At 41.1% G+C, this 15,401-nt stretch overlaps 1 protein-coding gene across 2 annotated transcripts; it reads left to right on the top strand.

The window, feature by feature from the left end:
- The first annotated feature begins 1,636 nt into the window (after positions 1 to 1,636).
- Positions 1,637 to 14,633, top strand: dtd1 (D-aminoacyl-tRNA deacylase 1). Of its 2 annotated transcripts, none has more exons than XM_046401686.1 (6): positions 1,637 to 1,806; positions 2,228 to 2,318; positions 3,021 to 3,256; positions 4,098 to 4,195; positions 9,756 to 9,911; positions 13,897 to 14,633. In XM_046401686.1, the coding sequence occupies exons 1-5, from the start codon at positions 1,764 to 1,766 to the stop codon at positions 9,909 to 9,911; spliced, it is 624 nt and encodes a 207-aa protein (XP_046257642.1). In that variant the 5' UTR covers positions 1,637 to 1,763; the 3' UTR covers positions 13,897 to 14,633. The 2 variants fall into 2 exon arrangements, with proteins under 2 accessions (XP_046257642.1, XP_046257635.1); XM_046401679.1 differs by having other exon boundaries at positions 1,638 to 1,806; positions 9,756 to 9,920.
- The last annotated feature ends 768 nt before the right edge of the window (positions 14,634 to 15,401 follow it).

Raw genomic sequence — 15,401 nt, forward strand, 5'->3', positions numbered from 1 at the left:
TGTGTGTTTTTTTCCACGATCTCAACCAACTTTAGTTCTAACCATAATCACAGAGGATAAAAAGACTATATTAAACAGACTTTGACCCAAGAACACTAATGTTTGAATATACTCAGTTATTTTGAGAATGTAGATATCTTTCTGTACTAGACAACTTACCAAATGACAAAAATGAATTGTAGATGGTATTTATACAGTTGGTAAATCATTTTATAGCAGTAAATTTAAAAAGTCAGTAAATTTATTGTCAATTTCAACTGTTTAGAAGACATGAATAACTTTTGGAGTTGTTATTCTGTATATTTCCTCAACCCAGTTTACATGGGTATGATATCAGTTTGAACTTCTAAATCACACTTTACGTTTCTCTTCAAACATAGAGAAAAAAGAAGAAGAAGAAGAAGAAGTGCAAGAGCTGGATGGCAAGAGTCAAGTCATCTACAAGACTGCTCACAACAAAACTGTCATAATCTACAAGAAAGACTTTGTCCCATACACAACAAGAATCTACAATTTCATCAAATCTTTCAGCGGTGAACCTGCAACTGGAGACAGAGACAAATAGCTGTATCATAGCAAAGGACAGTGGACACTGAAATACTCAAGAGCAATTCTTTTATAATGTGCCATGAATGTTAGTATCTTTGTGTGAAGATGTTCTCTGTAAAAGAAATTCCAATACACAATCCACCTGTTTAGGCTGGAGGGAGCTTCCATTGTGATTGGAGCTATTATTTATTATTAAAGTAAAAAAAAAATCCTGTTGGACTCATCAAACAAATATCCAGAACACCAAGTTGCTTCAGTGACTAACAATTTTTAAATAAACTGTACGCTCAGGTTTTCTCTGTTCCTGTGAGCATAGCACCGTGGTGACAGTTAAAGGCACTATGAGGAAACTGACGGAAGGTTTCATATTTTGTGCTGACAGATTCAGAGATGCCTTGTTTCATTTAATGCATTTTTTTTAAAATTTTAATTTAATGCTGCAGTGTGTAATGTGAGAAAATATTACATTAGAAATTGTGATACCAACAGGTCTTTTTCACAGCAGACATGTTGACTTGTCTCCCAGTGCAAGCAACTGCTGAGATGCAATACCTGATATCTTAACATTGCACTGTATCATAACATTGTTGCTTTTCATATTACAGATATGTTTTATGCACTAATGCCTGGTGATGTCATACAATTGGGCTGATCCTTTAAACATTCAGATGGAAAGGGACAATGAGCACTCTCATTCCTTGCACTGGAATACATGTAATTTATGTAACTTTCACAGGGGTTGCTTTTACCTCCTCCATCTTAGTGTCCACAGTCAGTATTCAGATCCAGATTTAGAAGTAAGTGAAAAAAATACCACACTGTAAAAAACTGAAGCAAGGTCACATCAGAAAATGTACATGGATATTACGAACAGAATGATTGTTAATTAAATAAATAATGTCCAGGCAATATGACCATTGTATTAACGTGTAGTTAGAATTTGTTTTTTTGTTTTTTTTAGGACGTAGCCGCTCAGAGTGGACGTCATTTTATGTATTTTATACACTTACAGGTGCTTTCATTAGCAAGGCTGACAACGCCAGGGGTGTGAATGACTTCCCAAAAGCCTTTTCTTTTTAGTCTCTAAACCTCCGGAAGAAGCAGAGGGTGTGTGCTGCGTGTTTTGGCCGCCAGAGGGCAACAGCGTCCCGTTCAGGCCGCGCGAGTCTTCGCAAGTTGTGAGCGCTTAATTGTTCCCCAACACAACCACAACAATGAAAGCTATCATTCAGAGGGTCACCAAAGCGACTGTAACAGGTGAGCTGCTGTTTTGAACTTAGAGAAGCTGTGGTGTTCTGACGGTTTTCAATCGGGGCAAACACATGTCATACGGTAACGTTGCTGAGCAAGCATTTAGCTAACTTAGCTGTGTTAGCCATTAGCAAACCCAGCGAAACGAATGAAGCTGCACAGACAGCCAGGCGGGTCTCTGCCCGGACAGAGCGCTGCTAGCCGCGCGTTCAAACTCAGAGGAGACCAGTGAAGGTTATTTCACCGCGTTAATGAAAACGCGTCCACTGCATGTCAGTGGTACAGACAGCTGAATGACAGTCCTGGCTGCCGGCAGCCACACTCCGTGATGTCATTCAGTGTGCCAGCTGTCAGTCTGGACTCCTTGTCACTGCTGAATGATCACAGCAGTAGCTCACTCGCTCAACCTTCTCCTGTTTTCCTGCAGTGGGAGAAGAACAGATCAGTTCAATAGGACGAGGACTGTGTATACTGCTGGGCATATCAGCGGAGGACACCCAGAGGGATGCCGACTACATGTGAGTGTGGGGTGAAGAAGGGGAGGCACCAACGACACCACAAACAAAGCCAGAGGGGATTGGAAATCGCCATACAAATCTTTATGACTTGAAAATAAGTTTGTGTTATGTGCAGGGCGTCACTGATGGATTTGGAATTATTAATAGATAAATAGTATCTATCTGTTTTCAAAAGATTTTTTCCAGTTTTTATGGTTTTCACCAGGCAAGTTGTCAGCAGAGACATGCTTGACATGTGTTAGAGATAACTGACAACTGTTTGTTCAGGACACTTTGTCCACCAGAGAACAATGACAGGTTTGTTTTGTAACTTTGAACTGTGTCTGTAAATATATGTCTCAGAGGCAATTCTATGTAGCACAAAAGGATTAACATAAAATTATTTGGTTTGTTGGGCATTAATGTGGAAAACTTCATATTGGTTGATATATTGTCACAAGAGTTATTTTTTAAAGTCCCAAATATCAGTGTCACCTCAAAAATCGTTTAGTGGTTCACACTGATGGTTTCCCCATCTTACAAATCTGCTGATTGACTTTCATGACGTACAGAAATGAATGGAAACCAGTGAGAGTCCGGAACAGAAGAAAAGTACAAAATCCATGACTGTGTAGCATGTATTTAAAATGATCAGATCATAGAAGTTTGAGTGATTGTTGTGTTTGCTGATTCCTCGCTGCTTTACCCCGTGTGTGTTTTCAGAGTACGCAAGATCCTGAACCTGCGGCTGTTCGACGATGAGAATGGCCGAGCATGGAGCAAAAGTGTCATGGACAGGGGCTTTGAGGTGCTGTGTGTGAGCCAGTTCACCCTGCAGTGTATACTGAAAGGCAACAAGCCAGACTTTCACGCCGCCATGCCTGCAGAGCTGGCCCAGCCCTTCTACAACAGCATCCTGGAGGACATGAGGAGTGCCTACAAGCCAGAACTCATTAAGGGTGGGTGAACTGATGACTTAGCCATCTTTACTGTTCCACTTTATAGTCCTACAGTACTGAGTTCCCACTGCTGATGGACCTTTAACGTAGAGCTTATAAAAGACTAAATTCATGCTGTTTTCCCTATCTTGTAAAATCAGTGGGATTATTTTCCCGTGTTTGCAGCTGCCGCGTAACGTGATTTAATTTTTGAAAAATATGAAGAATTTAAAGGATCACTGTGAAAACTGTTTAGGTCAAAATGAGAGAGATGTTGGGGGACAACATTGCTTAAAAACTCTGTGACATATCCGCTATAGCCGCTTTTATTCGTGCAGGGTTGCGGGGGAGTCGTGGGTCATTGGTGCTGTGATGCAATGACGGTGGCGATGAATTGGGTCAGCCCACCGGGGAGCAGGTGCGGAGAACACCTTGTCCCAGCAAGGAAGGCATAAAGCTTCCTAATTAGTCTCCCCCTCCAGAGAGGAAATATGATGATGCAGCACTTTTCCACCACAGCCCACAGCTTCATTGTGCAGAAAGTGTCATTAATCTCACAGACCCAGTGGAAGAAAGGAGAACATTTATGTTGAAACTTCCTGTCCTCCTACAGCCCCTTCATCTTTTGTCCCCAATGTCTCAAGTCTCCACATTATTACGCATCCTTATGAAACATCAGCTCCTAATCCCAAATAAAAGCCACTTGTGTTTAATATCAGGGCGTGGTGTCATTTGAGCTACTTAGGTAGTAATTGTGACAGTGATGCTCATAAATCAAACTAGGATTTATCTTATGTCTTTGATTTTCAGGTCTGATTTTTTATGACTTGTTTGGTCTGTCTGTTTTGTCTTATGTTTTTAGATGGGAAGTTTGGGGCCTACATGCAGGTTCACATTCAAAATGACGGTCCTGTTACCATTGAAGTGACGTCACCTGCTGCTCCCACAGACCCCAAACAGGTACGTTATTGGACAGTGTAGTTTGTATAGGCGGTTACTCTCAAACCGGGAATCATTTCAGTGGTCAGTACTACACATAGGATTCTATTAGTTGTCGATTTTTGATAAGGTTGTTGCACAAAAGAAATTCCAAGCGCAGAACAGAAATCTGAGAGCAGACATTTCAGGAGCATGGAGGAGCAGCCGAGGAGTGTGAAGAGAAACTGGAGGGCAAATCTGCACAAGCATGAGCATATCTGAGTGTAAAGAAGCAGAAGAAGAGCAAATCTAAGTGCCAGCAGGGGGCTATATGTTATTGGAGTTGAGTGCTTGATTAGGGGCAGGTTTTGAGGGAAATCATTACAAAATCTGAATGTGAAACATAACTGTGAGTCATGCTCTCAAACTGAAAGACCACGCTCTTGAATATACATGAGAAAAAGGCCCGGTACGTCTCTCTGACTTGAATTCATGCATGAATTGTCGTTCCACTTGTCAAGGGCTCATTTTTTTCCCATTTTGAGCCACCAGGTGGTGATATTTGCTCTTCTGCCGTGTGCAGTCAGTCTAGGAATCATTGACTGTCTAACAAAAAAATTTGGTGTAAATCCTACATCACACTTGAGTCCAGCTGATTACATTACATCTACATCAACAGAAGTTGGAAAAATAAACCTAACACATAACTTGAAATATAATGGTTTAAACTGTATTTTTCATAACAGCTGTGAACATTAACATAAATGTGTCAAATATTTGTTTAAGTATCTTAGAGATTTTTAATAAATGAGGTTCAAAATAATATGCCGTGTCATAAAATAATTATTCACTATTCTGACTGAGATTCAGATTCAGATTCAGAGGGAATGATAACTTTGTTGGATAGACGGATGGGTGGATCCTGTTGTGGTGGTGTGAACTTGAGGCTTCCTTGCTTGTTTATTTATTCTTTTACCTATCTCCAGCTGTGCACACAATACTCAGCACTGCAGAAGGAATGCTTTGCAGGGGCCGAAACTGCTTTGCTCACATGTATTAAAGGTAAATTAATACAAGCTAAATAATATCATTAGAGGATAGTGCTGTTTGGAAGTTTAGACAAAAAAGAACAACCCGGGCAGTGACCATCATGTTCTTGCCAAGATCGACGTCTGCCATTGCCACCTCTTCCATGGTGTTGTGGAGTGGGACTGATTCACACAGTGTTCTCACTCAGTCACCCCATGGCGACGCTGAAAGCACACCCGATTTGGCTTAGTCGGGCATGTGTGTGTGGGTGATGGGGTGTTATGTACGGGCTTCAGATGACTGGCAGAACAGGCCTGCATGTGCAGTTCTGGGTTGGGGTCAAACTAGGATTTCTTCTTTTATATAGATTTTTTTTTTTTCGTGAAACTGCAATGAGGGCGGCACGGTGGTGCAGTGGTTAGCACTGTCGCCTCATAGCAAGAGGGTTCCAGGTTCCAGGTTCCAGGAGTTTGCATGTTCTCCCTGTGCCTGCGTGGGTTTTCTCCGGGTACTCCGGCTTCCTCCCACAATACCCAAAACATGCACATTAGGTTAATTGGCTACTCTAAATTGCCCCTAGGTGTGAGTGTGAGAGTGTGTGGTTGTTTGTCTTTGTGTGTTGGCCCTGTGATTGACTGGCGACCAGTCCAGGGTGAACCCCGCCTCTCGCCCGTAGTCAGCTGGGATAGGCCCCAGCTCCCCCGCGACCCTGACGGATAAGCAGTATAGAAAATGGATGGAAACTGCAATGAGATCAGAAAGGGTTAAAGTCACATCACTTGCGGTACGTAACGTGAGGCAGGTCTGGCTGCTTAATGTCTTTTTATGTGCCGACCTGTTGGGGAAAGGACATCTACAGCGCTGAAATGAATAGTTGATTGATGTCATCTTAGTTTCTGAGGACTTATGATGGGCATGGCTAAGTATTGAACCTTAATAGGTTTTGAATAAAATGTGTCCAGAGCAAAATGATTTTCATCAGTGAAAGCAAACCTTTGCCATTGTCAAAACGATTTTATTGGAGCAAAGTTCTTGTTCAGCTGGCAGTGATTAACATTTTAAAAGTTTGGCTTCTTTTGTTAAATGAAGAAGAGTTTTGTAGAAGAATGAAACAGGCTAGCAGCTCTGTGACACCGCAGTTTGGCAACTGAATGCTCACATCAGTATGCTAACATGCTAAATTTTATCATCTTTACCACTATTAGTAAAGCATTTTACCATGTCATTATTCGCTCATTAGCACTAAACACAAAGCACAGCTGAAGCTGATGGTGAGTGTCATATGTTTGCAGGTGTTTGGTCTAAACCAAAGTAGTGTGCAAATCTGATATTTGACTTCACACTGGATGAATTCTTGTGAGATCACCAAAACCGTTAAAATATATCCTCTGAAGGCCTTGATTATCTACTGTTAAGTTCCTTGCAATCCATCCAATTTCACACTTCATTCAAAACCACAAATGCCAACCTTACGGTGCTGCTAGAAGAAACATTCAGTAGGCCTCATCCTCTTATCCTGACCATCTCCTGTCATAATCCATAGTTGTTTAGATATTGAAAAAAAACCAAAAATGGACTGACTAATGTTACCAAATGCAGAGCAATGCTTCTGGAGAAGGTAGTACTCTGTTCTCAGATATCACCACACCTAGCTCTAATTAAGGTTAGTTTTATTTTTATTACTTTTTTTTAAAAAAATATTTTTTTTCTGAAGCAAACCAAACTACATTGATGGTTAGTTTCACCTCTAGATGTTGTTCCACATACTACTATTTGTAGTGTTATGTAGCTGTATACTATTTGTATTATGTAGCTGTACACAAATGGTATACAGCTACATAATACAAATAGTTTATTTACTAAACAGCTAAATTTGCATAGCAGTGACCAACGCAATACAAACCAAAAACTAAGTAATGAGGACGTTAAACCATTGAGACAAAAGACAAATACTTCCTGGCCTCTCGGTAACCTGGATACATCTCCCTCAGTCTCTTATTCCAGCCATTTGAAAGAAGTTCATATATCCATCTTCCTGAATCGATTCTGCTCACTTCCGTGGAACCCGGCCATCGTTCTTATACTTTGGCTTTGGGATGGCTTTGGCTGCTCTCCCCTTGTTGGCTTTGGTTGCTAGCCCAAAGGGAGGGATATTAAGCAGTCCTCAGAATTTTAATCTTGTCTGTTTGGGATGTTTTGCTGTGGGGGCCGGGGAGCCAAAGCCAAGGCTGAACATGAGGGATAAAAGGCCAGCCAATAGGCTAAGCTTGGCACAGGGGGGAAGTGAAGCAATGGCCAACAGACACTGTCCCTTTCTTTCCATGAATCAGGGATTTAGTCCATTGCAGGGTCAAGCGGCCAGCAAACAATAGCATTATCCAGAGCAATGAAAATCGTCCTGTTTGGATGTTCTCTTTGCTCTGAACAGCCTGGATCGTGGCAGAGGGCTCCTGAGTTTTTCTGTTTGTTCACCTGACGCTGAATTTTGTTTTGGGATGTGGGCTGAAACCCAGCATACACCGAAATGACATAATGTTTGCTCATGTTAGGTCAGGTTTATATCTGGTTTGGATTGAGAGTTGTGGGCTTGAATTAAAGTTAGAGTTTAAAATGTTAATTACTTTATGGTAAAAAGAAACGCGTATCATGGTGTCCAGTTTGTATTCAGATGTTGAGAGCATGTGTTTCCACTGATTGTTACGAACTAAGTGTGATATCATCAACAGTCACTAGGCCCAGTTTGATATTACTACATGTTAATGGGTTCAAATGGAAATAACTTTGACATTTTTGTGCTCTTTGAATAATGTAAAGTCTTATGCAATGCTTGAGGATTTTTAAGGTGACATTTAGTTCATAAATATTTACCCGAAAGCCATGAAAGTTTTAGCATCTGCATTCGCAGGCCTTTTTCAGATGACGGGTAGCATACCTACTTCATCATTACTGTTGTGTTGTTTTATGGGCCGTGAAGAATACAGCGAGAAAAAGAAGTAGGAGCTCTTTTGATTGGACTAGTGACTATTCACAGTGAGTGGCACTGAGAATGGCTGCTTTGGTGTGTGTGAGAGGCAGTGCATGCACTCACAACAATAAGACTCTTTGAAGTGATCATATGACAGCCCAGAATAGCTCAAAATGAGGAAAGAATAGAAGTGATCGTGTATCCACAAGGACAAGTCGGATGTGGAGTGCTGCTCTGTGGCGCTGACTTGTTTCTCCCTCTTTGTTTAATTAATTATACTAATTAACATGCATGTTGGGACCTTTGGGCGAATACTGAATATTTTGCAAAGGTCACGATCTGCAAGTCATGATGCGGCATGTTCATGGTGTGTACCCCAGCCCACTGAGCCACCAGCAACTCCAGGCTAAGATTTTTGTTACAGTTCAACCAAAGATGTATTTTTAATAATTTAATTTTACTGGTCTTGAAGAAAAAACAAACTTACAAGCTAAAAAATGTGAATGTCACACACTTATTATTTGAAATTCAAATGCCCGAAAGCTTTCAAATCTTAAATGTTATTCAGAAACATTAATCATTCATGACAACAAAGGTAACAATTAAAGTTTGAAAGAAAAGAGAGATTCTTACTGTATTATTTATTAAGCGATTGACACTCACACTATAAGTCTGATTCACCAGGGTGTGGGTGTGGTCCACACACAAGTTTGTGACATCACCTTTTTCCAGCTGTGCCCTGCCCACATCTACAGGTTGAGGCTGGAGGGCAGTTCTCAGAAGCCTTGCCGGTCACCTTCTGGTGTTCCCCACAGCAGTATGCTGGGTCCTCTGCTCTTTTTGCTTTACGTAAATTACATAAAAGCAGCTTGCATTTGTTCTTTTTTGGATATGTAGGTGATTCAGCCTTACTTGTAATACATGAAATAAAAGTGGAACACAGCAACCAAAGACGACATAAAATCTTAAATTAATCTTTATTATGGACCGAATTAATGGTACTTGGTACTTGTCTTTTTTCAACTATATTAATCATGATTTTGATGTTAAAATCCGTAGACCACCTATTTAAAATGATGTTTTAGCTTTCTGGCATTAAATAAATCTTTTGTATCAACATGAATAGGAAATGGTCATCAAACCTTTATAATCCTGCACTCATATGCCCACCATACATTGCACATCTATAGATAAACAAGCCAGTGGCAGTATTCTCTGAATGTCTTTCACTGCAAATAATTAAAAAAGGTGTAAATTCTGATGCGCTTGGCACTTTTGTGATATTGTAGTCAAACTACTACAGTGCTAGCAGAAAATATTTTTGGCTGTCTAAAACATCAATGGTAAATGACAGCTTGCTGGTCAGAATCACAGGGAAAAAAAGACTGACTGAGAAAGTGGACAGGGCAAGTTGAATGATTGGAATGCTTTTGGTCACATTTTCCTCACTGCAGGTACCTAAAAGTTCCTTTTCTAAAGACTTTTCTGTTTATTGATGGTATATGTCCTGTAAATTTATTCTTGACATCTTCTTTCTCAGGCTTTTTCTTTCTTTTCTTTTTGTTTTTAAATATGAACCAAGCTTTCCCGTGTCTTGTGTTATCTTAGCTGTCAAAGCAGGAGAAGCAGCAGCAGAGGAAAGAGAAGACGCGCTCTAAGGGCCCCTCAGAGTCGAGCCGGGAGAAGGGGGCCCAGCGTTACCGACAGGACCCCAACGCCAGCAGTGGAGCTGAGGGTGATGTGTCGTCAGAGAGGGAGCCCTAGGTCAGCAGGGTGAGGGAGCCTACACAAAAATGTCTACGTACGGAATTTATTTGGACATACAAACAACCTAAGACAAAATTAACACAAAATCTATGCTGAGACAGAAAGTACAGCAGTTCCCGTGTTCGAAGCTTCTCCCCTCTGATGCTGGCACAGGAGCTTTTAATCACTTCGTTCCCAGTCCAGGTCCACCTCACTGGGCAATCAGATGTGGCACACCTGGGCAGAGCAAGAGAAGACAGAAGAGCTAAGGAGATAAATAGCACAGGGAGCACATACAATAACAACCATTTATGCTGTTTTTTTCCCCAATTATATGCACTTTATTAACCACAAGAAAATCCTTTATATATCTCTGATCTTCATAACCTTTTAGTGTTGCTCTTCATTACCTTAATATGTTGTTATCAACTTAAGATGTTGGTCTTGATAAAGTGCCAAAATCACTTTTCCATAAAAGTAATGATGGCAGGCAAAGTAAAATTTCAAAGCTGCTTTTCTCATTTACAGCTTATGTCTGCTTTATATGTCAGCGGCTTCAGTATAAACAAGGTTTACATGCATTATTTCCCCCTCTTGAACACTCTGTAATAAAAACGTTACATGTTATTTCTAACACATCCTCACTTCCAAAAAAGTGGGGACACTGTGTAAAAGATGATTAAAACAGAATGTGATCGTTTGCTTATCCTGACATATTTTCCATTGTAGTAGTACATCAACCTGTAAATATATGCTGCTTCTGAATTTGACACTAGCCACACATTTCAAGTTGGGACAGGGCCAACAACAGACTGGGAGAGTTGCTTATCGTTCAAAAAAACACCTTTTTGGAATATTTCACAGGTAAAAACGGTTCATTGGAGATACGAAAGGTGCATCCTGGAAAGGCTCAGTGGTTAACAAGCAAGGATGTGCCGAGGTTCACCACGCTGAACATGCCACGCTGTCAGCTCCTGAGAAAAATATGGCTGTTAAGCCACCAAATGCTTCACTGTGTTCACCAGCTAGTTGATAACTTAGTCTTTTTGTCACTTGTTGCTGGGCAGGTGGTGTGTTAATCAGAGCTTTTTGTGCCGAGAACAGCTGCCTGTGACACCTTGGACAAAGATGATGAGAGGGGCGAGTGTGAAGGAGAACAGTCAAATTGTGGGCCATTAAACCAAAACGCTGATTTAAAATGTGCTATAAAGCTCTATAGCTGAGGAGCAGTGTCGAGTTGATAATTATCTGTTGGCACATCGGTTAGAGCAACACCTTTTCCATTATTAGCATAAAAATATTAATTAGTGCGGCTTTAATAAAGCACAAAGTACTGTGAATCCGCTTGTTAATGATCTTTTAATGTTCCCAAGGCCAAAGAGGAAAACTCTCAGAATCCCACATTATCATCAGTCCCCCTAAATTTTTGATTACAGCATTAACAGTATTAAACAAAACACTTCACGGCATGTGAGCAAACAAGTAAGTTACAAAAGGCAAGGGCTTTACTGTAACTTTATATGAACTGTTCTCTCATTAATGTACAGACATATATTGAACAGTAGTCTGTGTTAGCCAGGTTTGTTCTTAAATTCAATGGCAGATGTTATAAAACGTCTAAAAGACAAAGTGTGTACACCCGAGAAAGAGCTGGTATACAGAACATGTACAGCTGAGCCTTTCTGCAAGAGGTTGCACACTGTGTGTTTGTGTGTGTGTGTGTGTGTGTGTGTGTGTACGTGCGCACGCACTGTCAACAAATGCAGTTGTCCTCAAAAATAGTTCTCACCCATTTATTATATTAGTGTATTGTGTCAAGTACAATATGGGAGCTTTAAATGTGCGGTGAGAGGAAAGAAGCGTTGTCGTTCGCGCTCACCTCAGCATTCTCCGTTCTCCACTTCCCATTTTGCTGTTTGTGCCTGCTGTCTTTGTTGACATTGCTGTGAAACTCGGCAACGTTCACGAGAGACAGACCTGTTTGTTTCTCCTCCTGTGGTTCACATTGTGGGGAGGAGTCGGTCTTGCTCTTATTTGCCTTCAGTATTTGTTTACTAGTGCAGAAATGGACGGGTTCTGTTAGAACGGAGACGGGGAGGCATTGAGTCAGCTCCCTCCGCGTCCCTCCTGCTCTCCCTGCTGAGGCTGCTGCTCCTGTGGCACAGCCCTCTCCCTGTGTGAACTCTGAGGCAGCCACGCACGTTGTCAAACTGACACTTCAACAGCAGCCATACTTCCTGTTCCTCTATCCACATGCATTTGGAAGCATGGGTACAGTTAGTTACGTGCACCATCATGAACATCTACAAGTCACCATTGATGCTGATGTTGCATTGTTCAGAACAGTTGCCCATTCTATAATGCCTCCTTAAACACACATGCACACACTGTCCCATGTGGGACCTTGTAAGTCTGTATCTCTTTGTAGTCTTAACTCTTCCACAGCAGGGAGCCCTGCAGTGTAATCTCCAAGTGCATGCTGGGTAAATATGGGCCCCAAGACATGGAGGCTTTAGCACCTCATTACATAAGGCCTGTTTGTCTGACAGTGAGCCAGGGCGAGGGAGGAGATTGGAAGAAAGATGGGGAGATGAGAAAGAAGATGGAGAAGAAAAAAAAAAGTCTGGCAAGTTGAGGGAGTTGTTTGGTTTTTCATCTTTGGGTGTGCACCAGGGGAGTGCACACACAGCACTTCTGGAAATGTGTGGTGAGGACGGGAGGTGGGAGAGGGAAATTTGGATGTAAGAGAGATGTCAGACATGGGGCTTGCTTGCTTGGCTCTGTCACTGCATATTTTAAAGAGGGAGTTGGTGTTCCCAAGGTTTGCTCTGCATGACTTAAACATGAGCAGTGTGTGCTTTCCTCAGACTGAGTAATTTGTGACAGTCCTCCATTATCTTCTCCGGTCTTCCTTCCTTCCTTCCTGTCTGTGATGTTCTGATTTGGTTATAAGCAGCTTACACAGAATTTTCTGCTGCCTTTCATGCTGTTATGAGGAATTTCTAGCGCACTTTATCAGTTGCTGTTTGCAAAGCACCTTTTAGGGGCACATGCGAAGAGTAGACCTAACTTTGATATTTAAATTTTTGTATGCCCACTTTCACAATGTGGTGCCTTTTTTTATATATTTAATAAAGCCATCACATTCTTTGGTTGAGTAAATCTGCTGGTCTACTGTGCCAATAAAACTGTAATTCCACCTTCCCTTTTTTATCTCTCAGTAAGTATCTGTTAATCTAAATTAGCTCTGGATAAGGGTTTCCTCGAAGTGGCGCCATTCAGCATTTTTAGTGTTTAGCAATAGGTTTCATTACTGTGAGTGACACCTTTCACATTACACACGTAAAATTGCCAGCTATGTGGACTGTTTAGTGTCTTTCAGCCTGTTGTTTTGGTTTTCCGGCTCACAACTTTGGCCACAAAACCAGAGAAACAAAAGCGAACGAATGAATGAATTGGCCTTGAGCTTGTAAGGTGGCCAAAAAAGCGCTCCAAACGAATGCTAATGTTGCATTTGGCGCCCGTTGGGTCGCCAAAATAAAATCATGCAGCATATTATGCAGCTTTCAATTGAGACCTCACTTCTGAAAACAAAAATAACACATTATTTCTCTCACAATTTGAAAGAAAGTGTTTGAAAGTGAATTTATTTGCTAACAGCAGATTATATTTTTGGGGTGTTTATCCAGTTTATTTTTTGTTGGTTTATTTTCACTTGGCTCTGTGTTTATTTAAATATTCGATAAAGAATCAATAAAAGGTGCCCTTTTTCATTTCACTATGCTCCAGCCTTACTTTGTCTGACATGACCAGTAGCTTCAGTGGCTAATGTCACCAAACCTTAAGTAGATATTACTGTGTAAGTGTGTTTTAAATGAACTAAAACCAAATGTGTCATCATCCTCTCTGCTGTTCACAAAAAGTTGCACTTTAAACTACATGAAGTAATGATGATTCAGACGAGAAGAGCCAAAATGATCATGTTCTGTTTTCTCTCATACAGATCTCATAGTGGGCACATGACAGTGAACTCAGTTTCCTCAGGAAGGCCTCAACCCTCATTGACTATGAGACCTGATTGTGGACTGTCCTCCTTTCTGTTTGGAAAGCTGCAGGATTCTCTTGTCCTGTCGCAGAATATCGTCCCCTTGCTGGTGTCCTTTGGCTTCTCTCCTCCAGAATCACACAGAGCTGACTGATTATAAACAAGTAGCAAAGTCTTACTACAAAAAAGTGTCCCGTTTTCTAAGGCCGATGAAGGGAAATTCGACTGAGGTGTACAGGGAAGGAACTACACTACACTGTGTGGCCCAGTGGCTTTCTGTGTTCTTTAACTATCTTTTTACCATGACCTACCTTTCCATGCTTCTACTTCCATTTGACTCTGTCTCTGTCTTTCTCTTTGTAAGTCTCCCAGCCTGTCTCCCTCTGAGCTAACGGTCCCAGCTTAATCTCTGCTTAGAGACATGGCACTGACCCTGAGGCGTAACTCTGCTCCAAGACCTTCGCTTATAGTACAGGGACAAGAACATCAGGACAGTGATAACATAACAGCCTTGACATATTTATTGCACCGTGAGAACTCATGGTTGGTGTAGTTAGACGTATAAAGGTTATTGTACCTGCATAAATATACTGTGTTTTAAGGTCCAGCTGGAATTCCTACAGCACACAGATCTGCTCTGTGAATGGACATGCTCTGTGGCATTTTGAGGACAAATGTAATATGCAAAACAGACAGCAGTCACAGACAAAAATAAAACAAACAAACAAAAAACATTCGTTTTCTAGTATGTCTCCTTTACCCTCTGTTCATATGGACATGTGTTGCATTGCACCTTAACTGGCTAAATTCGCAAACGACCATCCGCCATTGGAGAACTGCAGTGATACTGCAGTTTGCAGGCGAGATGGCTAATTAGCTGAACAGCTTTTAAATGCGCTTGGACAGTTTACATGATAAATGGTATGGTTGCTAATATTCAATACCGCTACTAGCAAAAGGCCATCTGTCCTCAGGTTGTAAACTACAGTTAGTCTTTGGAGGCCACAGGAGCATTTCTGATGTCTCTCTCTCTTATTCCTTTAAATGTTAAAAAGGAATCTTAACAATAGATTTAAAAAATCACTATCACATGATCTCTAATTCCAAAATGGATGAATAATTGTGATTTCAGTTGGACCTTAAAATACTAAAATATTACCTGTGTGTACATGCTCAGACAAAGTGATAATTTGACTGTGGGGAGGAATGACGCCATGCTTTACGTCTGGGATGGAGTGTGTTTGGCTTAGGGACTATGAGTGTGTTTGTCTCAGTTACATGTGCTTTGCCTCCGTGGAGAGAAGCCAACTGCGCTTCACTATCATCCAACACTGACTCCGGTATGGTTGTGAACACTTGGGAGCTCACAGAAATACATCTGCTGTTCCTTAATGTTTTTTCATTATTACACTGTTCTGCTGTCACTTGACAGACCTGAATGTATATTTTGTTGCCATTTTATA

The sequence above is a fragment of the Scatophagus argus genome, chromosome 2 (assembly GCF_020382885.2).
Source record: "Scatophagus argus isolate fScaArg1 chromosome 2, fScaArg1.pri, whole genome shotgun sequence".
In the NCBI taxonomy this organism is placed as follows: domain Eukaryota; kingdom Metazoa; phylum Chordata; class Actinopteri; family Scatophagidae; genus Scatophagus; species Scatophagus argus.